The sequence below is a fragment of the Centruroides sculpturatus genome, unplaced genomic scaffold (assembly GCF_000671375.1).
Source record: "Centruroides sculpturatus isolate CEXI.00-Female unplaced genomic scaffold, Cexi_2.0 scaffold353, whole genome shotgun sequence".
NCBI lineage: Eukaryota > Metazoa > Arthropoda > Arachnida > Scorpiones > Buthidae > Centruroides > Centruroides sculpturatus.
Window position 1 is genome coordinate 42932 of NW_019384573.1, and position 26179 is coordinate 69110.

The following is a 26179-nucleotide window of genomic DNA, read 5'->3' on the forward strand; positions in this document are numbered from 1 at the left end:
TAAATAAATAATACAATTTTTATATTAATTTTATTGAAAATTGTATATTTTTTATACAGTAAATAATAAAAAATTATTCTATTTTCATAAGGGAATTTATATAATTGAATTTTTTTAACCATGTTTTAAATCTGAGGATAATAAATCTCAGTAATATTTAAATGAATATACCAATTTATTTATTCAATTTAATAAAATATGATTTTTGATTAATATAATATTAAATTTTATCACTAATATATTCAAGTTACATAATATTTCACTTGTAATACTTTTCTACTGAACCCCTGAATTATTTTAAAAATTAAATTTTAAAACTTTATTTTTAGATAGAAAATAATACTACTGAATACATTAAAATTATTGTAAAATTATTTTTACTGTCATAAATAAAAATTAACTCAACATTTTTTGATTTAGAGTTAAGTAATAATGCAGAATTTGAAGAATAATTTACCTTTGTTTTACATTTTCTTAAAAAAAAATAATTAAGAATTTACAGTTTAAAATATTGTAAAATTTAACTGTAAATTCACCAAACATATTTTCCTTTTAAGAAAAAATATTTACATGCAAAGAAAAGAAAAACTCCAATGATTTCTAAAGCTTTACATTTACTTCCTTACATAAACATCATAATGGTTCGTGCCATTTATTTATTTATTTATTTTTTGTATATATTCTATGTTTTCTTTTCTTTAAAAATTTGTTTATTTTTTTAAGTCCTTTTTTCTTAACAAATTCTTATTTTCTTTAACTAAATTTAACAAAATAATTTATATTTATTTAATGAATATATTCTATGAAATTTCTTGCAAATTTCTAAATCTTACTAATTAATAATTTTATCCACAAATCCTGATCATATAGTAACTAAATTATGTAAGGTAATTCAATTTTTTTTTATTTTAATATTTAAATATAAGCGCGTGTAAGGTTATAAAATTCATTTTTAATTAAAATGAATGAGTTATAAGCCATATGATATCATAGGAGAATTAATAAAAATAATTCGAAAGCACGCAAAGCAATAGCTTATGTCAACAGTTTACTTACAGTTTAAATATTTCCTATTACAAAATAAACAATTAATCTTATTTAGCTATTAAATTATAATTTTTATAAATATTTTTAATGAAAATTTAATGAACAAAACAAATTACATAAAATTGTCTGGAAACTTTTAATATTATTTATAATATTGTATTTTTAAATACACTTACAATCAAATTTTTAAAAAAATGAATAAAAATTTTATTCATTTTTTTAAAAATAAGTTTAGTGGTCATACGCAAAATGCGTAAGATATCATATATAAAAAATTTTAAACTATGATTGGCTATAGATGGAGCTGTTTTAAAGATTATTGGTTGATGGAGTGTGTGGGCGGAGACTTGTGTCGATTTCTTGTCTATACTATGTATAAATCAGAGGACAGTCTATGTTTGCAAGAATTGTTATTGACGTTTTTTAAAATGTTTTAAATATAATTTTTATTTTTATAATGATTTTCAAAATTAATATACTTACTTATCATATTTTATATCATTATATTAGCAGATATGCCTAATACTGCCCGGGCTTAAAGTAATAATAACAAACATTAAAATGGAAACCTTAATTTCTACCCCACACCGACAATCTAGGGAGTCCCCTGATATAATGCCAAATTCAAATTTCAATATTCTTACAATAGTAATGAGCTTATAAAAGATTAGTTTGGGACCCCCTATTCGTGAGACCCCTATTCATGAAACTCAGGCAATTATCATTTTTGCCCATAGGATAATGCGTGCCATTTTTATTATATATCATTAAGTATAAAGAGTATGAAATCAGAGGTGGAAAGTGGAATGTCTAGGTTTTATGGTAGCCTATATTTTTTGGAGGGACCTAGAGAGTAATCATGAAAAATTTGGTGTTTATTGGTTAAAGGATTTAGAAGTATATTGAGAACAAACAAACGAACAACAGACCTTTCGTTTTATATATATATATAAACAAAGCAATTTTAAATAAGTATTAAAGCGTAATAATTTGTAGAAATTTTATATATTGTAGAAATAAGCGCAGCTCTCGCAACAGTGAATAAGGATTCACTGTTGCGAGAGGGTATAGCATTCCTAATTCCGAATGGCATTAACAAGGCCTGTAAATGTCATTCAGAATTAAATTCATTCATTTAAAAAAATCATGATTTATACACTTTTTTAGTTGAGAACCGAACCCACGCCTTTGTACAAAACAATTGATAACGACAAATGCGTTGGTTCGGTCCTATTTTTCCTAAATACATTTATTTAAATCTTAATTCATGGTTCAGTTGTATTTTCAGTAAAAGTAATTTTAACATATTTACAAAGTTTTTCTTAAATTAATTTATTCTAAACAATTATAATAAAGTAAGCCATGCCGAAAAATAATTAAATATTTATTTAAATATTTTTAAATTTATAAAAAATATTACTTTAGAAACATTCAGCTTTTAGATTATTCATTTCANTAACACGTTTTAAATTTCGTAAGAGATAACAATAATCCTCGAATCAAACGATAATATTTCTTTCCATTATGCTTTCTACTTACAAGAAAAAAATAAATATTTGCATATTTTATAAATATTCCTAAATTTGTATGTATGTATATATTTTTTACCTCCTTTTCTTAGTTAGAAAAGATCGCCATCTTCTACATCTTCAGCTTCAGCTTTAGATAATTAAGACGAAGCAAGTAAAAATACAAAAAGAAAAGAAAAGAAAAAGAAAATGATACTAAAGGACAGTGATATATTGCCTCTTAATAGAAATTAATTCACCTTCTAGCCATTTATTACCTCTTGTTGTGTAACCTTCTCTATGAATAAAATATCGTGCAAATAAAATTAGTGATCGGGATGTGACATATGAGAAAGGATGATACCATGTAATCCTGTTTTATTTTCTTTCTTTGTTATTATTTTTTACAGTTAAGTAATATCACATAAATATGCAAATTTAGTTGTTCTTTCCCTCCCTTTTTTCTACTTTACCTTATAATTTTCTTGCAATAAAGATATAAATTACTTCTCCCCCTTTACCTAATAATGTAAATAATTTGAATTCCATTATGATTATTATGATTATNGTAACTGATTTTTGGACCACCCTGTATAAAAGCATTTAAAATTAAGAATTTTGGAAGATATATAATATTAATTATTATACAGGTAAATTTATCTAAAAAAGAAAATACAAGTATGGTTCAAAACTCAGTTAACTGTAGTAAATACTATATTACTCATATTCATTTATAAATACTGTAATATAGAAATTCTTTAATAACGGGATCCTTTTTTGTTCAGTATACAAATAAAAACACTTTAACAAATGAAATCGTAATTATTAAAATCCTTTCGTAGCTTATTCGAACGGTTCACGTAGTTAACTGACTTTTGGACCACCCTTTACAGAATATGTAAAAATTAATGCGAATAATTACTTTTTAAGATATATTTAAAAATGGTAACAATTTTGCAATTTTTAAACATTTTTTTAATACATAATTTTACTGTTTATTAGCTAAATAACAAACACAGTAACGAGTTGAATACATTAGTAAGGAAATTTCAGAGAAGCAACGTGATTTTAACAATTTAAACTATCAAATAATGCAAATAGTTACTATTAAATGTTGTTATATTTTGTAGTAATAAGTTTTAAATATATATTATAATATTTTAAACATTAAAATTGTTTGCTAAGTTAACGAATTCACTTAGTTCATATATAATACGCAGAATACTTTTACTATTATTATACTATATACAGTTAATGTTCATATATTTTAAATTGAATTTCTTACTAAAATTAATGTATTAATTCAAAATTAGATGATATACATAGTAAATTAATGTTTACATTTACAAATTATAGGTTTGTTCGTAAGCTTACGTCGTCACGAATAGAGTATAAAATTAATTTTTGAATTCTAGAATGATATTTAACTAAANAATTCAATTGTATTTTATGCATTTTTAGATAAAGAAAAGTGAGAAAAATGGAAGTTTATTAGATACCATATACTTAAATTGATAATACTTACATTACTTTCGGATGATGATGAATAATAGCCTTAAGGAAATGATTAATTCTCTATGCTGCTGCTATCCTGTTAATGATTCTAAGTTAATACTAAATTAGTTTTCGTTAGTATATCCTCAAGTTGATAATAATAATAATAATAATAATAATAAGACACAAGCGAGTAATTTTAAAAATGAGATTTTTGTTAAAATATTTATGTTTATATTCCTCGATATTTAAAATATTTAAATCTGTAATATTGTTACTACTATGAAGTTCTTTAAGGGAATTTAACAACAAAATTTTAAGATGTTACCACGTTAGCATCAGTAACAACGAGTTAATTCAATAAAATAAAAGTTTCTTCATTGGGATATTGATTTGTATGAAATTTTTATGAAAATTATGTTGTATATCTATTGTTAAATATTGATATTCTTATACAGAAGTGAGTCAGATGGTAATTATGGAAATAAAAATGTGGTTTCGATCTTCAATTATAGATTTATATAGTAAAACCTGTTCAAAACGGAACCTATATAAAACGGAAAACTTCTTAAAGGGGAAATATTCTTCAGAACGGAGCGATTTTCTATGTTTTTTTAGAAAAAAAAACCTGTTCAAAACGGAAACTTACCAAACCGGAAAGAATATTCGATACCATGCGATTCCGGTTTACGCACGTTTTGCTGTATATTTAAATGTTTCTAGAAGTAAATCAATAAAAATTGCGACTTAGAAAACGTAAATATATTTATTTCTAGTTAAGAATCGAACCAAATTTTTAATCATGAATAATCGTGGGTTCGGTCCACAAATAAGAATCGATACAACACCTTTATAAGGCTCGGTCTTACTAAAATTTACTTATAAATTTCATCATAAATTCCGTTTATTTATTGAATAATAATAATAATAATAATTTTATATGAAGGTTTGATTTCTTCTTCTAAATTATATATAATAATTAATTTTGTTAATAAAATCTGACTTTCCTGATTGAAGAATTATACAAATTTTTAAGAATTAATCTTTAATATTTTTAATTTTCGTCTTAAAATTCCAAAAGTTTCCTATAATTAAAATATGAAGATCTTAATATATCTATTTGATTAAACACTTGAGAAATTTAATTATGTAAAAGTTGACTTGAAACATTTTTCAGGAGATGCCAAAGGAAAATAAATTCTACTACTTAACGTTTATTCTAACTCCTTGAAGAGTCTAGAAAAGTTACGAATTTTTATGAACTTTCAACCTTAAACAATAATATTATTATTTACAATTTGTTTAAAATATTTATAGAAAAATATGGGATGGCCCAGATATCAGTTAATTGTTATGTCTTCTTAATTTGTTTTCTCACAAATAATTGAACACATAATTATATTTAAAATTCATATTTTTATCAATTTTGTAAAATAAAACTCGGTTTATAGATCATATTCACAAATGTACCTGGAAACAAAACATGGTTAACGGATTTTTGGACAACCCTTGTACACATACATATACACGTATAGCATACAAAATACAGTTAATTATCTTTTGGAGTCATCCTGTTTCCGTGTATACATATACTGTACATACTTTATAAGATGATCCAAAAGTCAGTTAACTAGTATAAAGTGATGTTATATTTAATTACGTTTTAACCTATAAAAAGATGTTTTTCTAAACTCAATTTACGATTCATATTTACAAATGTACTGTACGTTACCTAGAAGACAAAANATTAGTAGCAATTGTATATTTGTAATTATCGGCTAAATACTTGTTACAGATAATTAATAATAAGCAATGTTTGCTAATGAAACAAGAATATCCTTTTGTCTCCTATATACTGTACATATAATTTTTTACTTCATTATGTATCAGCCATTACTGATCGAATTTCTTAATTATCTTATCAATAAACTCATATATCATTACAGTTATGAATTCTTAGTAATTAAAATAATTTTAATAAAATAATTTACATTCTAAACACTATCTTAAAGTAAATATTAATCTTTACACGTTGTATATTTTTAAATTATTGATTTTTTTTTCTGTAGGATGAAATTATTAGTAAACCGAATTAGTTACTTCGTGTTTAATGATTATTTTTTTTAATGCTAGAGAAAATTTATCAGCGTATTATTATGAGTTGCTTATTAATTATTTGATTAATTATCATATAAATAACTCGACAGAATAATTTTCTGCTTGGAAATAGCGAAACAAAGAATATAATTCTTTCTTTCTTTTTCTCCTCTAAGCTGTTCTGTAATTGCTCTTTACAACATCCAGAAATCTAACGAGAAAAAGAATGTAAGAAACAAAGGTGACAATAACGAGATAAAGCAATATGTTCGAGCACAATTTTATCTAACTTTCTATATATAATTTATATTTATATGAAGATATAAAGGGAGAGAATAATAGGAAGAGAAAGAGGAGAGAGCCACAAGTTGTAAGTCTCTATAAAGCAAAGTTATGCAAAGTGGATACTTGAAACTGATTAAAAATAAGTGTTTATTGATTTATCGAATCTTCAGAAATTAATAACACAGTTATTATATAAACTGTTGTTAAAACAATAGACGTGACAGGTGGGTCGCTTCTCTCTAAAATCAAGCTTTATCTATCACGATGCAGACAAAAGGATATGGGAAAGAGGTCAACAATCTCCTGCTGGATGCTACAGTACTACAGGAAGGAAAAATCCTCCTAAAACCACAGCATGGTGCGGCTTATAAGTCATACCCACAACAAGCTAGGCAGGTGTCTAATTGACCACACCCCAACACCCATTGGATATAAATTTTCTTAGAATTATTACACACTTAAAAGTATCTTAAACGTTATTAATCAATAAATGAGATCTACTACTAATTAGTTTATGTAAGATTCCTTCTATAAAATTAAGATAATTATGTTCTAAGTTTAAAAATACGAAACATAAAAAATTACACGTAAGTTTTGTATTTTTTAAAGAAGTATATTAATTTGTATCATTAATCATTTGGAATAAAAACAAGATGAAAAATTTCCAACAAAAACACTTCGACGAATAATTTATCAGGTAATTTGAAATCATTTTTAGACATGTAGCGAGAATGAAAGATGCTAAAAACGATTGAAAACAGACAAAAAAAAATCAATTTTTGTTTGGAAGTTTGTTTCTTTGGATAGTCGAATAAAAATTCTTTCCAATAAGTTATAAAATTTGTTGAATTTTTTTCTTTATCACGCCCATTCTTTCTTTTTATAATGCCTTTATATGAAGCAATTCAGATAAAACTTTATACAGTAAATGCAATTCTTACAATGTCGTGAATTCGTAANATATATATATATATTTTAAATTGTTATAAATATTAGTTTTTTTTATTCTTTTCTATAAAAATTATATTGTCGTATGATTAATTTAGAATTATTTCAATTGATAGTGCCCCCGGGTGAACCAATCATCACTGATGAAGAAGATAGGCACGTAAAGGGTTTGATAGGTCCTTATAACGAGGGAGAAAGTTTAAGATTAACATGTGAAGCAGTAGGAGGTAAGTTATATATTTATATATAAGTATATGTATGCCTAAGCCTAGATATATAACAGCAAAACATTTATATATGGTTCCAAATATAAAGGGGTCCCAAATTTAATCTTTTATGTTAAAAAAGTGACAATAAAGTGCTTTAAATTAAATTTATTTTTATAAATGGTAAAAAATCTGTTTTTATTTCTTTTATTCATACATTTTTATGACATTCAGAGAGAAGAGTAGGGCCTTTCTCTCTTCTTCAGGCCCTACACATTAAGATATGCTGAAACTAGATCATCACTTGATGGCATGCAATATGAGAACATTCAGATAATTTTACGATAATTATGATAAATTAATATATAAAATTAAATTTTATATTAAAATTAACCTTAATGATTCATAAATATTCAATATTTTATTATAATAAAATTATAAGAATAATTTAAATTGTACATCTTTTCTATGCATTATCAATTCACTCATCCGTGAGTTTAAGTCGAAATTTAAAAGAATTTTATATAAATTTAATTATAATTTTAAAAAATATAAATAATAATTGATTTTAATTTTTTTAAATATATTTAAAAGTAAACATACTTTTTGTTTCTTAATTTTTACTTTTTTAATAANCCGCAAACGGCATGCAAACGACGAGGAGGCGTGGCCTAAGTCCCAAACCGTATGCAAACGAACCGGCGGGATCGACGGTACGACCGCAAACGGCGTGCCAACGACACAGAGGCGTGGCCGATTGAACGCCGATGCCACACACGAGAGGCCGTTGTCGGCGCCAGCCGATGCATTTTGCGTACACATGCGGGGAAGGGAAGGAAGAACACGACGGCAGAGACGGGCGAAGACAGGAGTCGGCGGCCGGCGCGAACGCCGACGCCACAGCGACCGTACGACGGGCGGGAGGCCGCAGGAGAAACGGGACGACGGACGCACGTACAGATGCAGATATGTTTCATAGTAATATGTCCGTACACACGTCCCCGCTTCCGCAGAGCGTTACCGGGTAAAGCAAGGTGACGGTAATGAGAACGTTGAACATTTACAGCGGCTAGCACAGTAGTAATAATGAAATCGCGTGTGTAACACACTTATACATATATATATATATATATATTTAAATTTTAAATTTAATTCTGATTGTATTTTCGTTCATCCATTGATGCTGAAGTGCTTCATGATTTAATATATGAAGTTGATGAACTGAAATTTTAATAAGATTTGAAGACCTAAACTTGATGATAGGGATCAAGGAAGCTCTTTTCTCGGCATTGATTCTTTCTAATGTGTGGAATGAATGCGGTTAGGTAGATCTTAATTCGATTTTAAACACATTCCACTTGTCAAGTTAGAAAAGAGTGGAATGTTGGAGAGATTAATATCTACTTAGTGGGCTTCTCTTATGAAAAGTGCCAACATTAAATATAATAGTTGGATGTTTCATTAAAGACGACATATAATCGTCAGCTAATAACAAACTGTAAAGAAAACAACATCAAATTAAGCAATTAGTATCGAATGAATGTCACAACATTGTTCCTGATGAATAACTGTTAATGTATCTCATCCAAGTTTTCTTTATTCTTAAGAGTAACTCGAACGTCTCATTATTATTTATAATTATCTTGAATATAATTAGTAGATCCGTTAATTGTAATAAAAATTTAAGTAAGACAACTTAATTAAATTTTCAAATTTTTGTTAATTAACATGATTTTTCCTGAATTTTTTTTTCTTTTTGAAGTAGACTTTAATTTATTTCTTTTTTTATAAGTTAAAGTATAAAGTTATATTGTATATAAATTATTTTTTTCTAGTTAATAACCTTAAAACTTAATAAAAAAAATAAACCTTAGAAAACATTAAATCTTTCAGTTATATAGAAAAGATCATAAAGAATTTGTTCAAAACAATATTTATTTTCATTTTCTGACGTATTTAGAGATTTATAGTTATTATTTTTTAAAATAATCATAAGATTTCTTATATTACTCTTGGGATCTTCCTGTATCTTTCTACAAAATTCGAGTTTATTTTATAATCTAAAAGGCTAAAAATTGTGCTTATATTTATTTTACAGCTTTTAATTTAGCATATGGGATCTAATTTAAGCTCTGATTAACTATAATTCTACAATTAAGTAGATTTAAAGCTGCTTATTGAATCCTATTTAGACTATAACTTGATGCTCCATAAAATCTAATAGATGAAAAATATGACCTAAATAGCTAATATTTTAGCAAATATAATCTATAAAATTCATATCAGTATTCAGTTATTTGTAATTATAAGCAATTTTAGTATTTAAATGTATATAAAATCCACCTTAATGTCTGCATAAAGCCTATGTTATAACTCAACTTTTCGTTATCTTTCTCGAATAATTTCTCATCTGTAGGCTCTATTTTTACATTAAACTGTATATTATAAGATAAAATTATTCATAGTCTTATTATTCGTTTAACTTATTACATTTAGTGTATATTTGATCTATATTCTTAACATATAGAAAAGTATAGTCTATTAAGATCAACCCATTAGATTTAAAGTAAACTAGTATCTAGAGAGCTGAATATCTTCTCTAGGCCTTAGTATATAAATAAATTTTAAAAATTTGAGTAAAATATACATAAAACTTTTAATATTAACTCTTACAGATGCTTAAAATACGGCTTATAATCATTAGATAAAGTCTAAAGTCAGAGAANAAATTAAATTTTAAAACTTTATTTTTAGATAGAAAATAATACTACTGAATACATTAAAATTATTGTAAAATTATTTTTACTGTCATAAATAAAAATTAACTCAACATTTTTTGATTTAGAGTTAAGTAATAATGCAGAATTTGAAGAATAATTTACCTTTGTTTTACATTTTCTTAAAAAAAAATAATTAAGAATTTACAGTTTAAAATATTGTAAAATTTAACTGTAAATTCACCAAACATATTTTCCTTTTAAGAAAAAATATTTACATGCAAAGAAAAGAAAAACTCCAATGATTTCTAAAGCTTTACATTTACTTCCTTACATAAACATCATAATGGTTCGTGCCATTTATTTATTTATTTATTTTTTGTATATATTCTATGTTTTCTTTTCTTTAAAAATTTGTTTATTTTTTTAAGTCCTTTTTTCTTAACAAATTCTTATTTTCTTTAACTAAATTTAACAAAATAATTTATATTTATATGAAGATATAAAGGGAGAGAATAATAGGAAGAGAAAGAGGAGAGAGCCACAAGTTGTAAGTCTCTATAAAGCAAAGTTATGCAAAGNGCTAAAATAGTGAAAAAGAATTTTTAAAAGTCACATAAAAATAAAATAGGATCAATATAGTCCTAGATAAATATATAAAAAGGGATTAAAATGCAAGGCACATTCAATAAATTGTACATTTTAGTGTGTTAGAAAATGCCTTAAAGTAACCTTAGAAAAGTCCTAAATAAATACATAAATAGAATTAAATTGGATGATAATCAAGGAAAACATCTTTAAAATATCATTTAGAGACGATTGAGAGGATATAACTCCTTAAAGAGAATTAAAGTGGAAGATATACTCAATAAAACTAAATAATTTTTCGATGGAGTGATGCTTAAAATACGAATTTAAGAGAATTAAATAGGTACTTAAAGATGTTTAAAGTGTGATATATTTATAGTAAAGAAGCTATTTTTAGATTATATTTAAAGATTCTTAACAGAGATAAGTAAATAATCGAGAAAAATTGGATTAAAAAAAGCAATTTTTTAAAAATAATTCCTTATTAAAATTTTATATATACATATATATATATAAGGTCTTTTACAAACTTTTTAAATATATTTTTTTCTCCTTCTTCCATTACTTTTTTCTGGCTATAAACTAATGTTTAATTAGGAGATTAAAAATCCTGTTATACATTTCATTTTTCCGCATCCTGCAATAATATGAATAAAGAGCAGTTTAAGGAATTTTTTTCTCTTATGGAAGTAAACGGTTTGCTGTGCGAGTTTTAATAATAAATTAAAATTCTTCAAGGGCCTTCTAACGTATTGAAAATGTAAGCCTCGCCGTAATTTGTAAATAATAAATATATATATATATATAAAGACACTTGCAACTTGTCATTATGAAAGATTATTGATACGCCTCGGTGCCATATTAAGAAAATGCCGGGCCCTAGGTGATACTTCTTAGATACGGGCCCTAGATAAGTCTAGTTTGCCTGGTGTGCCTCCAGGCTTAAACTTTTTCTATATAAAAGTTTTTTTGAGATGCCATTTAAGCTTATTGAAGAAAAGTCTCTCGGGAGGACATTGTATCTTGAAGAAGAAAATTACAATACGTCATAGAAATTGTATTTTCAAGTTCTAAATAAATTGCCATCATAAATATTTTATATTATAAATATTTTAATGTAAATATATCTTATAAAGGCCAAAAAATCCTGAGATAATTTGAAAGACCCATAAAGATTTCTCATTCCTCTTATGGAAAAATGTTGAAATTAGCATTGTATGAATGTTAGATTGTGGCGTCATAGGGCTAAGAATGTTAGGCGGAAGAAGTAGGTTATACTGTGGTTTATTTGAGGCACCAAATAGGAGTCCTAGCTACATTTTCAGCTTAAAAAAATCCTCTTTTAACTTCAAGAAATAAAGACACAATAAAGAACATTTTATAAGGCCCTTACTGTCTTTATAACGAGTCTCTCATAAGATAATTTAATAATAAAATTGTCCAAGTTTCTTGTGGTTTTATACGATCCAACTTTTGGCAATTTGAAGGCGTATAAAGTTTAATCTTTTCGACACATTACCAGTAAATCGAGCTTACGATATTAATTAATACAAGGCAGTAAAAATTGTTATTAATTATTCTTTGGAAGTTTGCGAGTTATTCAAAATTATTAAAACTATCGACAATTGGAGAAGCAAAGTGACAATTGCAGAACAAAGGAGAAGAGACAAAAGCCATATGTTCGTCTGGCAGAGAAAGGGATCCATTGTCTTGTCTAATGACGAAATAATTTGACAGATTTATGTATAATCTAGATAAGAATAAAATCGATCTTTCTATTGATGGCCACCTTTCCTCCTCAATTTGCGCCTCTAGCGGAAAATTCCTGAACTAAATTAAATCCACTTTCGAACTCGTTTATGCGAGTTTAGTTGATCAAAGCAAAGATCAAACGTTTATCAATTAATGGCGTTCGATAATAGACACGATCTCACGTATTTAATTAACGAAGATCCTTTTCTAGAAAGGATTGGTAAACTTCATTTTGATTTGGTTTCCCATAAAGCAACTTTTTCTTCCTCTCCCTCTTCTAGAAGTATTTTTAAACATCCTTTCCTTCTCATCCTCCTCCTCTCCACTTATCCTCCTTCGCGCATTTACTCCCTCATCTAACTTCATCTTCTTTCATGGTGCGACCAAAGTAAAGCGTAACGCGACGTGTCATTGTTAACAGTCACGCGTCAGACTACACGTCACGATAAATGGATCGAAGCGGAACGTAACTCTTTCTCCGTAACACCCAAATTCGAATGGAACTGACCCGAAGCGTTAGTCAACATTAAAAAATGCTAGAAAAACCATTTATTCCCTTTCGTAAAACATTGCGCCCGTTCTAACATTTGTAAACGTCACGTGCAAGTAGCCGAAGCGTACAGATCCTCCATCCATCATTTTCAGCATCCTTGATGAGTCACCTGGCTCACAACACATTCGACACCTGCACCAACGATGACCTCTCAACAGTTGAGAAGGGGGAGTAAAGGCTCTACTATCATCATTTATATTGTTGTAGAGGCAAATGAATTCCTTTTCCCGGCTGAAGGAACACTTAACTAGTCTTTAAAAGCGACCATGCGTGCTATAGATAAGGGGAACAATGCAAATAATGAATGCATCTAGCTGCTACACTGAGAAATTGTTACAGAGCGACAAAACTCTGTTTACATCAGCTTGAAAAATTATTGACTTTAATTAAACCTTATCCTGCTACGATGCTCGTTACCGTTTAATTGCCTTAAGAATTTTTCTTCCCCTCTCCCCCTTTTTTTACGCACTGACGGGGCCAACGCGTTAGCGCTTTACACCTTCGAAAATTCTAAAAATTAACGCCTATAATGGTAGCAAAAAGACGTAACATCCTCGGACACTCTTTTGAGACCTCGTAATTGCCCATGCAGAATATTTAAATGGCATCGTAATGACGTATCGACTCTCGCTTTATGAGGGTCACGTCACACTTCTTATCTGTTTGAAGCCAAGTTGGACTGTACTCTTCGACTGGCTTGCATGTCAATTCTTCGTTTTATCGTGTGCCTTGCAGCATCTTCACAGCCCGTCACCCATTGTCACAGATATACCATCAGTCAATGGCGTGACGTCAGAAACGGGAAGAAAAAAAAAAGACACCGGATAAAAAGTCTGGACGAATACATATACAAAAGAGATATGTATTATGTTGGTTGTCTTATATCCATTCTGCTGCACACAATACTTTCTTCCAATAAGAAGTGGCACAACAGAAAAACCTTTTCTGCCGCATTGTCACGACGTTTGTTTGACTTTTCTTTCTTCACTTCTATCTTCTTCTTCTTCTTCTTCTTCTTCTTGTGTATTTTTTTTAAACTTACAAACGTCATTATATTTACAATAAACGGATAAAGAGACCTCATATCTGATACGGATCCTAATAACTATGCATTACGTTGCCTCGTTTACTGCCAGCTTGAACAATATAAAAAAAGCTNAAAATAATTTTTATTTATAATAAACAAAATATTGAGAAGAAAATAAGCGAATATGTACGCATAAATTTAAAAAAATATATATATTATATATTTTTTAAAATTCCAAAATAAAATAAACCCATTTTTTAAAATCCATAATACAGAGAAAGTAAATGCCAATTTATTTTATTTTAAATTCAAGATGAGTTTTGGAAGGATCAGGAGAGGAGGTTGTCCATCTTTGTGTCGAACACTTCTAGACTATTTAGTCTCTCGATCACGTAGAAAGAACAGAGAAAGAACTTTCTGGAATAGACAGGGACTAGGTTTAATCCGATACTTGCTGACCGTCTACAAACGTAATTATTCTCTAATCTTACATCCATCTAGCCTTGACGTTTATCCAAGGAAACAAAGTAGCAGTTGCATGGACGGGAAATCAATGATTTACAACTCAAAGTGTACGGTTGATGCACGAATATACGTCTGAGGATGTACTTAGTGTAATCTTAGAAGAACAAACGTGCAGATCTGTCGACACACACTCAGCATTTCCTCAAAATGAAAAGGAATAAAGTGAAGTGACGTTCATTGATTTAACAAGCCTTTTCTAAACCGTCACTTTCACGTAATTGTATGAATATTTCCTGTTTTCTTTTACTCTTTTATTCTATTTTTTACGTAGTTTTTCCTTGGTTTTAGTTACTATATATATATTTTTTTTAAATTCCTCTAAATGGAATTGTGACGCACCATTTGAGATTTTAATAATTAAAAAAAAGCAATTTAAATTTATCTAAAGTTATTGATCGTAGCAGAAACCTGATGGTCCTCGAAACGAATTACCCAATTTATTTTATTTTTTTATTGTGCTGAAATTTTTAAAAAAACTGTAGACCTATGAACTCTCACTATCTGTCAGTCCTTCCTTACTCTCGAGAACGGTGTTGGATTAAAGTTGAGACCAGATATAGAAAGCTTATGGGAAGCAGGACCAGATTCACTATGTAGGAACTTCCGGTCTAGACCAGAAGTCACGTGGTTTCAATTCAACATTTCCCAAAAACAAAGTTACTTAGATGATCAGCATTACTCTATTGTATTCAGGAAAAGTATNATTGTATATAAATTATTTTTTTCTAGTTAATAACCTTAAAACTTAATAAAAAAAATAAACCTTAGAAAACATTAAATCTTTCAGTTATATAGAAAAGATCATAAAGAATTTGTTCAAAACAATATTTATTTTCATTTTCTGACGTATATTAGTAGAAAAAAAATAATGTTTTTACTCCAAAAATTACTATTATTACCTAAAATGTTCTCCAGATCATCCTTATACGATGATAATTCATCATCATAGTTTTTTGTTGGTTAGAACATTGGCTAAGACAGATTGATATTATCGTTTTTTTAAATAAAAAAAATCTAAAATAATATTTAATATCTATATTAATTAAATGTAAAATTAACTAATTGTATTATAAATGCAATTATTTAAGTTTTATATTAAAAAAATTAAAATTTAAGGAGTGTGTTGAATATCATAGTTAAGTCAAACATGAAAGTGAATGAATTGCATATTATACTTTCTCATCTCTCAGCAAACAAAAGGAGGAGACGTAAGCCCTTCAAAATTAATAGAATCTAAGCTTCTAATCCTGTGTTGCGTATCTCACAGTACATGGACTTAACCCTTTGGCCAAACAAGTAAGGAGAATGTAAAGGAAGAGAGGGGGATGGAAAGAGGAAGAAGAGGAAAAAAAATAATAAAAAAAGAGAAAATCTAATCATTTCCGCAACTCTGCAACTAGCTAGCGATGGGAATCATCCAGAAGTTGCTGGATATCAGAAATTGTGATCGACCAAGCAACTTAGCTGATAGAAAATTTCATTGCCTACAGTTTTTAATGGGTAAATGGTAGAACTAAATTGCGATGTTTTTATGCCTGGTTAAACAGTAAAACTTTTATCCTTACGAAACTTAAATAATCTTTAAATAGAGTAAATTTAATTAGTATCAAAATTCAATTTAAAAAAAGTAAATTTAAGCATAAAATATATATATATATCTTAGTGGCAGTAGTAGGAGTGTAGCAGTAGTGACTTCAGTAGTATAAGATGGAGTAAATTAAAAAAAAACAACTATATATGTATAAAAAATAATATTTTATATAACATAATAATAATAATAGTAATAGGAGTTATGTTTTTCCACAAGTTTACTTTGCAAATATTGCAAGAAGTAAATATTTTTATGTGCAAAATCTGGCATAGATCCAATGTCTTTTACTTTGAGATCATCTTTGCTTGTGTAGATAAATTGTGTGTCGGACTATTTATCAACACTGTAGCCTTGACGTGAACCGGTGTTGCCAAAACGGCTGTGAATAAACACATTTTTCTTTCATCCCTTAGAACTAGCAAGAATTCACATTGATGTGACAGCTGAATGCTAAGATTGACAGAGACATTAGGTAGATAGTTACAGCTTCTATCTCTTACTGTCTAAGTCTTGAAAGGAAAAAAAATAAATAAATAAAAAAAGAAAGTTTTTCGGTGCAGCAATTTAAATTTTTCCTTCCGGTAAAAGTCTTGATGTTCCTGTATCTTACTCAAATTCTACTCTGGAAGAGGTGACGTTTGTTGTATTTCGAAATTCCTCACACTATGCAGTTTTCGATACAGAAGTCACAAGTGGGGGGGTTTTTTCTTAACATTTTTTTTCTTTTTTTCTCTTCTTCCTGCTTCTCTCCAAGAAAGGAAATCAAGGAAACAAAAACAAAAAGAAAGAAAAAAACATATATCTTTTGTACGAGATGCTGCAAAAGATGTGGAAGGTTTCACGTATCTAGTCATCTTGCACAAACTCATCAGGATAATGGTTTCAAGTAAAAGTTAGTAAAGAGTTTTGTCCCAAGAGATATCAATGAAATTTGATTTAAAACTTATGCATATAATTTTTATAAAAAAATGTGTTTATACTTTTAAAATTTTACTATTTTAATTTTTTTCTTAAATTACCTTTAATGGTGTATGGTGCTTTAAAAACTATTACATTATAGAATTATATACGTTCGTAAGATGTAAGTTTTAAGCAAGATAAAAAGTATTTTTTATGATTTAATTTATAAAAAAAAAATTAAAAGTTCTCTTTTATCAGCTTATAAAACATTTTTAAAATACTTACTTCGAGTTTCATGTTCGTATTAATACAAAGTAAATATTTATTTTTAAAATATAATTTTTTTAAAAAGATAAAGCTGTTAATATTCTAAACAAAAAAGCTTTTTAAAATATTATAANAAAATAAGCGAATATGTACGCATAAATTTAAAAAAATATATATATTATATATTTTTTAAAATTCCAAAATAAAATAAACCCATTTTTTAAAATCCATAATACAGAGAAAGTAAATGCCAATTTATTTTATTTTAAATTCAAGATGAGTTTTGGAAGGATCAGGAGAGGAGGTTGTCCATCTTTGTGTCGAACACTTCTAGACTATTTAGTCTCTCGATCACGTAGAAAGAACAGAGAAAGAACTTTCTGGAATAGACAGGGACTAGGTTTAATCCGATACTTGCTGACCGTCTACAAACGTAATTATTCTCTAATCTTACATCCATCTAGCCTTGACGTTTATCCAAGGAAACAAAGTAGCAGTTGCATGGACGGGAAATCAATGATTTACAACTCAAAGTGTACGGTTGATGCACGAATATACGTCTGAGGATGTACTTAGTGTAATCTTAGAAGAACAAACGTGCAGATCTGTCGACACACACTCAGCATTTCCTCAAAATGAAAAGGAATAAAGTGAAGTGACGTTCATTGATTTAACAAGCCTTTTCTAAACCGTCACTTTCACGTAATTGTATGAATATTTCCTGTTTTCTTTTACTCTTTTATTCTATTTTTTACGTAGTTTTTCCTTGGTTTTAGTTACTATATATATTTTTTTTTAAATTCCTCTAAATGGAATTGTGACGCACCATTTGAGATTTTAATAATTAAAAAAAAGCAATTTAAATTTATCTAAAGTTATTGATCGTAGCAGAAACCTGATGGTCCTCGAAACGAATTACCCAATTTATTTTATTTTTTTATTGTGCTGAAATTTTTAAAAAAACTGTAGACCTATGAACTCTCACTATCTGTCAGTCCTTCCTTACTCTCGAGAACGGTGTTGGATTAAAGTTGAGACCAGATATAGAAAGCTTATGGGAAGCAGGACCAGATTCACTATGTAGGAACTTCCGGTCTAGACCAGAAGTCACGTGGTTTCAATTCAACATTTCCCAAAAACAAAGTTACTTAGATGATCAGCATTACTCTATTGTATTCGGGAAAAGTATGATGTACAGAGGCAAACACTACTAATTTGAGGTGGGAAGCATATATTTTAAATTAAATAAATTAAAAACATAATTAAAACTTGCAGCCTGGTATTGTGACGAAGTAACAATAACTTTTGGTCGTTTTTATTCATTTTAATTATGGAATAATTATAAAAAATATTTTAAAAAATTCTAACAAATATACATTCTCATTTTTTCCGTTTTTTCCGTGATTTTTCTGTATTTTTAGCTCAAATTTCTGCATTAAAAAATGATCGAAATCGAAATGGTAGCAGCAAGTGACGAACTCGAGAACACGCCATTTTTCTGAATTTAGTAACTAAATAATTATATAAAAATCCCTAATAACTTCAAAGAGATATCCAGAAACGTATTACGGATGAAAAATTAATTACTAATTATGCAAAGTATAAATAAAATTTCGAAGAAAAATATAAAAGAAAGGAGTCACTTTTGTTCACATTTGATAAATTCAACTAATAGCTTTCTATATATTTCTTTTCAAACTGACAATACCTTTAGAAAATGTTCAAGATATCTTCCATTCTTATTGTCGACAGTTTGAATTAAGTTCTTTAGCAAATACCTCAACTTTGCTTTCGATAATGGGTGGTCTCTAGTAACATTATTTTGACGTTCCACATCCATTCTTGTCTTCAATGACAGTATTGTAGAAAAATAAAAACTCTTTCTCATAAAGAAACTAGCTAATTTCTTCTATGCTCTATTCTTTTGTGGGTTTTTTAAAAGTATTTATCTCTGTAAACAATAATTATTGTTATTATTAAACTTTAGTTTTGATATAGTTTTACCTTTCTTAGATTCATAACCATTTGTAAGAAGCAATTTTTCTATAGATTCTTGAACATCTTATACGTTTTTTTGAATCTAGAAAATTATTTCGGAAGTTTAATTGAGTTTAATTAAAAGGAAAAGAAAGAAATTAAACGTCTAATTTAACATTTTATCAGATTTCAGGAGANCTCATTTATTATATATATCAATCTTTCAATGCTGACAACCCTCATCTTTTTTCATTTTCTGTCACTTAAAATTGATTGTACTCAATCTTGAAGATCAAGATGACTTTAATGTTGAATCCAGAGTTATATTTTGAGAAAATTTACAGAATAATTCAATTTTTTTTTTTTTTTTAAATCAAACGACTTTTTATTGACTCAAAAATTATCTTTAAATTATTGAATGATATAAAATAGTTTTCTAAGTGATATTTTTATAATATTATTACTATTGTCTTATATATATATATATTTTACACTGAAGATGTTAAGAGGATGCTGATGTAATGATGCGGATAAATCTAAAATAAATAAGAGAAAATAATAAATTAATTATAATGTATATTATTATAAAAGTAAATGTATTGTATAAATAATTTAGAATTAAATCCGTATTAATTCGTACACTTAATTTTAATTTATTTAAAATATATATCGATAAATTATTCATTTTAATGAATAAATTTAAATAAATTTTAATTTTTCTTTCTGATTTTTTTATTTGGAAAAATAAAAAAATAGTCTTTTATTTACTAATAAATAGAATTTTAATATTATTAGAAGTATAAATAATCCTATTTAAAATTTATTAGTTAAAATTTAAATTCAATCTTAATTCTAATTTTAAAAAAATAAATCGATTTTTTAAGAATTTCGTATTAAAAACAACAGGGGAAAAAATGTAAAATAATAAAAGAAAATTTTGAAAAATTTCTTTAAAATTTATCAGTTTAGAAACTAGAACCAATTTTCTTACAAAAGTTTTCTAGTCACTTTGGTATCAATTTTTCCAACATTCATGCATCCGAATATACTTTAAATCGTCCTATTTTTATAAAATATAAGAATATTATTATTATTTATCATCAGTCAATCCTCTACACTGAATTTCAAAGCAAGGAAACGATTTTGTTTCTGTCAAACATCATATAACAATATATCCTTTTCTTGAATAATACCATCTTACAAATCCTTGGATATCATACAAACATTGGCTAGAATATAAAAACTTTATATATTTTTTATGTATTTAATACTTTATTGAAACAGATAAATATATAAACTATATTTATTTACATTATTGAATATAGTTTATACAGTGTTTTACAAAAAAAAAAAATTCATAAATACTCCCATACAGTTTTTACATTAAAGTGAATGTAATTACACTTTTACATAAAAAATAATAATATATATAACTAAATAAAATATTAAGAAGTTAAATTTATTAATCTTTTTACTTAATTAATATTTTATTTTTTTGATTTTTAAAATTCATCAGTACGTTTATGGATACGGCAATTTATGTCTTTATTTAATAAATTAAACATTTCTACGTGGAATATTTATGAAATAACTATGTATATATATCTAATTTAATAATAATTTATCGTATAAAATTACTGTATAATTAAAATATTTGTGTAATTTGTTATTGAAGGAATTATTTGCACTATCGAAGAAATATTTTTCAGTATTATCATAAAATCATTTATTGTTCTGATATATATAATTTCCTTTCTTAATTTGACATAATGGTTATTAATTCAGGATAAAGTATCACTTGTCAAAAAACGATTACTAACTCGAAAAATTGAAAGAATAAAAAGAAAAGAAGATAAAAGATTTACTATTAATCTTTGTCGATATATTACTTAATACTTAAAGATTATTCTTTTCTTCTATTCTAATTTTAGTATAATAAATTAAAAATTTACTCTTACTACTTTCTACTTAAATGATATTTTTATATTAATTATATTAACAAAAGTTATTAGGTCGTTTCACTTCTTAGAAAAATATCTTTTCGTGTCTAACTGAACATTAATTAAATTAAAAGATGAATTTTTTAAAAATATATACGTATATATTTTTTAAAATATCCTTTGTGACGTAACTAATGCACTTACTGATTATCATTATTTATCAATTACTTGATAATTAACATCACTGCACTTGCTAATTATCATTACTTACATCTAAATAGGAAAGGCAGCAAGGTTTACTTTTATATATATATATTTCCTTTAAAATTCTTTTAACAAATTTTATTATTTTAAATAGATTTATTATCTTTAAACCTTTGGCATTATTATACAATTTTTAAAATTTTAATTATTTTATTACTTTTAGAGATAATAATTAAAATATATGCTTAAGTGTAGAGTTTTCATCACCCTCTCTAACACTCTTAATTGAAATATTTTAATTATTTAATATATTTTTTAAAATTTAGTGTCAAACGTATGATGCATTATTACTTTCAACAGAAAGTTCAGTTTGCATGTATGGTACTTTGAAAGAAGTTCCCCCTGGAAAAATGGTAAGTCTTTCTTACTTTTTAAGTCATATTTACATGAAACAAAGCATCTTACAAATATTGCAAATTTTTATTCTAATTATTCAATATAACATGTTTTAAATTGTAGTTACAAATTTAAAATGTTATTTAGTAGTCCCATTTAGATCTTAGGAGCCATATCATATATTACTGAGACTGTTTCTTATAGGTTGATATGCAAAATGATTTTTCTTATAATAGTTTGCTTATATTGGAATTGCTAACAAAGTAATATATGGGGTATTTCACATAAGGTGTTACAAGTTATTAGCTTGAAAATATGTTTCTAATAAAAAAAAATTGATAAGAATAAAAGTTTAATGTTTTTAAGGGGTCTTTTAATGCTGTAAAAATAAAACNAACGTATAAATTGAAGAAAATAAAATAAAATTTTTATGTATAAAATCAAAGAAAATAAATTTTAATTAATTTTTTAATTTGTTGTTTCTAAAAATTTGTTTTAATTTTGATAGTATTAAATTTTTTTCTGTGTTTCTTGTTTGGATAGAAAATTTGCATATCGACCCTTATTAAAATTTAATTCGATTTCTATGTAAATGTTCGAAAACTTATCATTTGTTTAATTTTATCTTTTATTTATTTAGTAATCTAAACCAAATATATGAAAATTTAAAACTACATTTTTCCAATAAAGTTAATTATTTTTTCGAAATTAACGTATGAAAATTGCACTTCGTCCATTAAATTACTTCAATATTTTGATATGTCCGTAGGGAAAAATAAGGAAAGAATCTTTTTAATTTTTATATACAGATTTAAAAGTTAAAAAAATAATTATTATTTTTTAAAAAATACGAAAAAAAATTTACAATAAAATTTATCCAATAATATATGTTTGAATAGCTGACATTGTGACTATTGAGACTAATATAAATGCAAAGTAGAACATGAGCTTAATTTTATAGGAATTTCTCTAACAATTGCTACAGAAGTAGAAAGAATTGATAAAGAAGATAACCCATCAGAGATTTTTCTTACCCATTTTCCAAAACTTGATATTATCACAAAGAAATTGTAAGCTTGGATTTTTACTTCTTGCAAAGAGGAAGATATGTCAAGGGGAAAAAAATGAAGAAATTCAGATAGCATTAAGAATTCTGCCATAATATGAGGCTTCTTTCTCAACTATGTATAGCTCTAGATTTCTTAAATGGCAATGAAAACATGAACATGACTTTTGGGTGGGGCAACATGGATGACTCGAGGCGAGAAACACGATGGTTTGTGTAGTAGAAAAGATCTTTATATCGAAAGGTTAGGACCTGAACCGTAAAAAGATTTCGACTTGTCGAGATTTCTTTCTGATTGACGACTTTTTCAACGCCTTCTTCCAATTCTTATACTTTTTAAAAAATATCAGAACTGTAACCATTCGAATTACCTTCTTTTTATTTTAAATAAATTTTTATTGCATATAGAATTCACAAATATACATCTTAGAGGATAAAACAGTTTTCAATATTTTTATACATATACATTTATATATAAAGAAATAAAGTTTTATAATTTGAAAGCTGTCAGGAAGAGTAATGTTGTTCTGTCCTTTGTTTTTCTTTTCCTTCTGGTTATATAGAAAATTTAAAAAAAATATATACATCGAACTCTTCTTTATCATCAACATCCATGAAAGAATCTTTCTTAAAAATACAAGTTTCTTTAGTTATAAAACGAGATTTTATTGGAATATCTCCATTAAAAAACTTGTTATAATTGTTTCTAGTTCACTCTTTAGTCTTTTATATCATCAAATATAATAATTTAATAATTCTTGTGGGCCATTTGTGGAAATTTCTGAGTCAGCCAATCAATCATTTTAATCAGCTTCAAGAATCTGTGCATAATCAGCCCTTTGCAAAGTGATAAATTGTTTCTCAGTATAACGATTCAACAGAAACGATTTACAAGAATTTTAACACGCTAAAATTTATTTTAGAACAAATTTTGATATTTTTTAAAAATTCTATGATTTAGTTTACATATTTTTAAAATAAAATTACATAGGAAAGTGCGATTTATAGATGAATTTTTATCAATTTAACAACCATAAATGGAGTTGTCTATGGAATTTTAAAATCAAAAAAGAGAAAGATACAACTATGACTTCTTCACTTCTACTTTACTAAAGAAAACAGCAATAGTAATAATCATAAAATATCTCAAGAAAGTATGGTAAAGACTCTCTGTCAAAAAGCAAGAATAGGAAAATATCCAAACAGTTGAATGATTGATGGTCACCTATTTCTTATAGGCTCTTGATACCATTTGAAACCAGAGTGAAAATAGAAAGGAACTTCAAGCTTTTGTTAAATTTATTCAAAGAAAACTCATTTTTAGATGGTTAAAATTTCTTATAAAAATTCATTTTCTTTAAGAAAAATAAATAATAATATGCATTTACATGCTAATTTCATTTAAAAACATATACAGAAATTGATTTCGTTCATGTTTTATATGAATAAAATGATATATTTTAAATTTATATATGAAAATTTAAGAAGAAAAATATTAGAGTTAGAATATTTAAATAGTTAAGCATATTTTATGGTATTTAAATCAAATTTTTTACGCTTAGCTTAGTGACTTAACATACTGTAAATCCGTCCTTTCGTATAATCAGTATTCGCGCATCGATTGGCTCCGAACGGATTTTGGAGCAATGTCTGTGCCACCTGGTAGTACTAAAATGACAGAAGAGGTACAGTAGTTTCACCCCCATTCTTTTTTTCTTCTGTTTTTTTTTTATCTTCTTCTATGCAAAAGGATAGGGACAATTCTCACGAAAGCGAGCGTGCTCTGCTACAGAAATCAGAACTGTACGGATTGGTAGGGGGTTATTTGGGGTTGTGAATGTGGATACGGTGTGTGTCGCGGCAGATGGTAGCATTCCGAGACATTACAACGTCACGATAATAGCATTGTCTCCTTCTTATTTACTATAGGTGTTTATTCGTAATAGCGTGACTCTGACAATGGATTAAATGTTACGCTGAAGAATATTTAGTATTTTATTCTCGTTTTATACATTAATAAATCGAAAATTTTATCGATTTTTCTTTGCTTTTCCTTTCTCAAATGATCTTTTAAAAGTTTTAATATTTTAAAAATATAATCTTTGTTAATAAATGGTAATTAAAGTAACATTTTTAGAGGGGTAACTTAATTAGTATATAGATGAAATTTGATAATAATGTTAATAATTCTGATAAAAGGATAGTAATGAGGATGATTGAATTTATGATGATAAAGTATAGCCTTTAACGACTTAAAGCTTATTTGTTTTATAAGTAAAGAGGAATATTTTTCGTAGTTAGACCTACAAGTGATGAACAATAGAAAGCATACTTTCTGAAGAATAGATGAAGATCAATAATAGTAATAAATCTCGTGAGCAATAGATGATAAAGTATTGAAACAATAAATGATGAGAAATACAGGTAATGAGCAACATCTGATACACTATAAATGTAAAGCATTTTATAAGCAGTATAAGCTTATGTTAATGAGCAATAGATGATAAGCAATACATGCTTACGCTATTATATCCATTTTAATACTTTTAATGCTGTCAAACTTAAAGTTAAAAAGAAAGATAATGATGATATATCGTTTAATTTCTAATTATTCAAAGACTGTTGTCTTCAAGAATGAATATTTTCGTCAATAATGGTTGTTTACGTTATTAATTTCTTCTTAAAGAGTCTTAATTATTACTAAGATATTAAAATTTGTTTACATGATGTAAAGCCAACATTCATCCTTTAACAAGTTGAGGACGATGACTTCTTTAATTTATAATCATGTAAAAGCTGTTATTCATCAACAAAATTGCATTTGTTAATATAGATTATTAAATTCTTTGTAAAGAACAGTAATTAATATTCAGAATTTAAAATTATTCAATACAATTTAGCCTTTATATTTATAGAAAGAATGATAAAGATTTGCAACTTGTTTTACTCGAAAAATAAGAAAATTATTCTAAGTATTTACTTTAATTTCATTGATTCTAATTTAAAATTTTATAATATCGATTATATAGTTACAAATAGCATCAATGTTGAAAAATTTACACTAATGTACGTGTTAAAGTAAAGAAATAAA

At 26.5% G+C, this 26179-nt stretch overlaps 1 protein-coding gene across 1 annotated transcript in view; it reads left to right on the forward strand.

Annotated features, from left to right (window-relative positions):
* The window catches only part of LOC111624246 (hemicentin-1-like), a gene marked incomplete at its 5' end in the record, with an annotated part of 182045 nt that overhangs the window by 41510 nt on the left and 114356 nt on the right, over nucleotides 1-26179 (forward strand). Inside the window, one exon of the mRNA XM_023367059.1 lies at nucleotides 7496-7606. Within this exon, the coding sequence (XP_023222827.1) occupies nucleotides 7496-7606 (111 nt within the window). The remainder of the gene's footprint in view (nucleotides 1-7495; nucleotides 7607-26179) is intronic.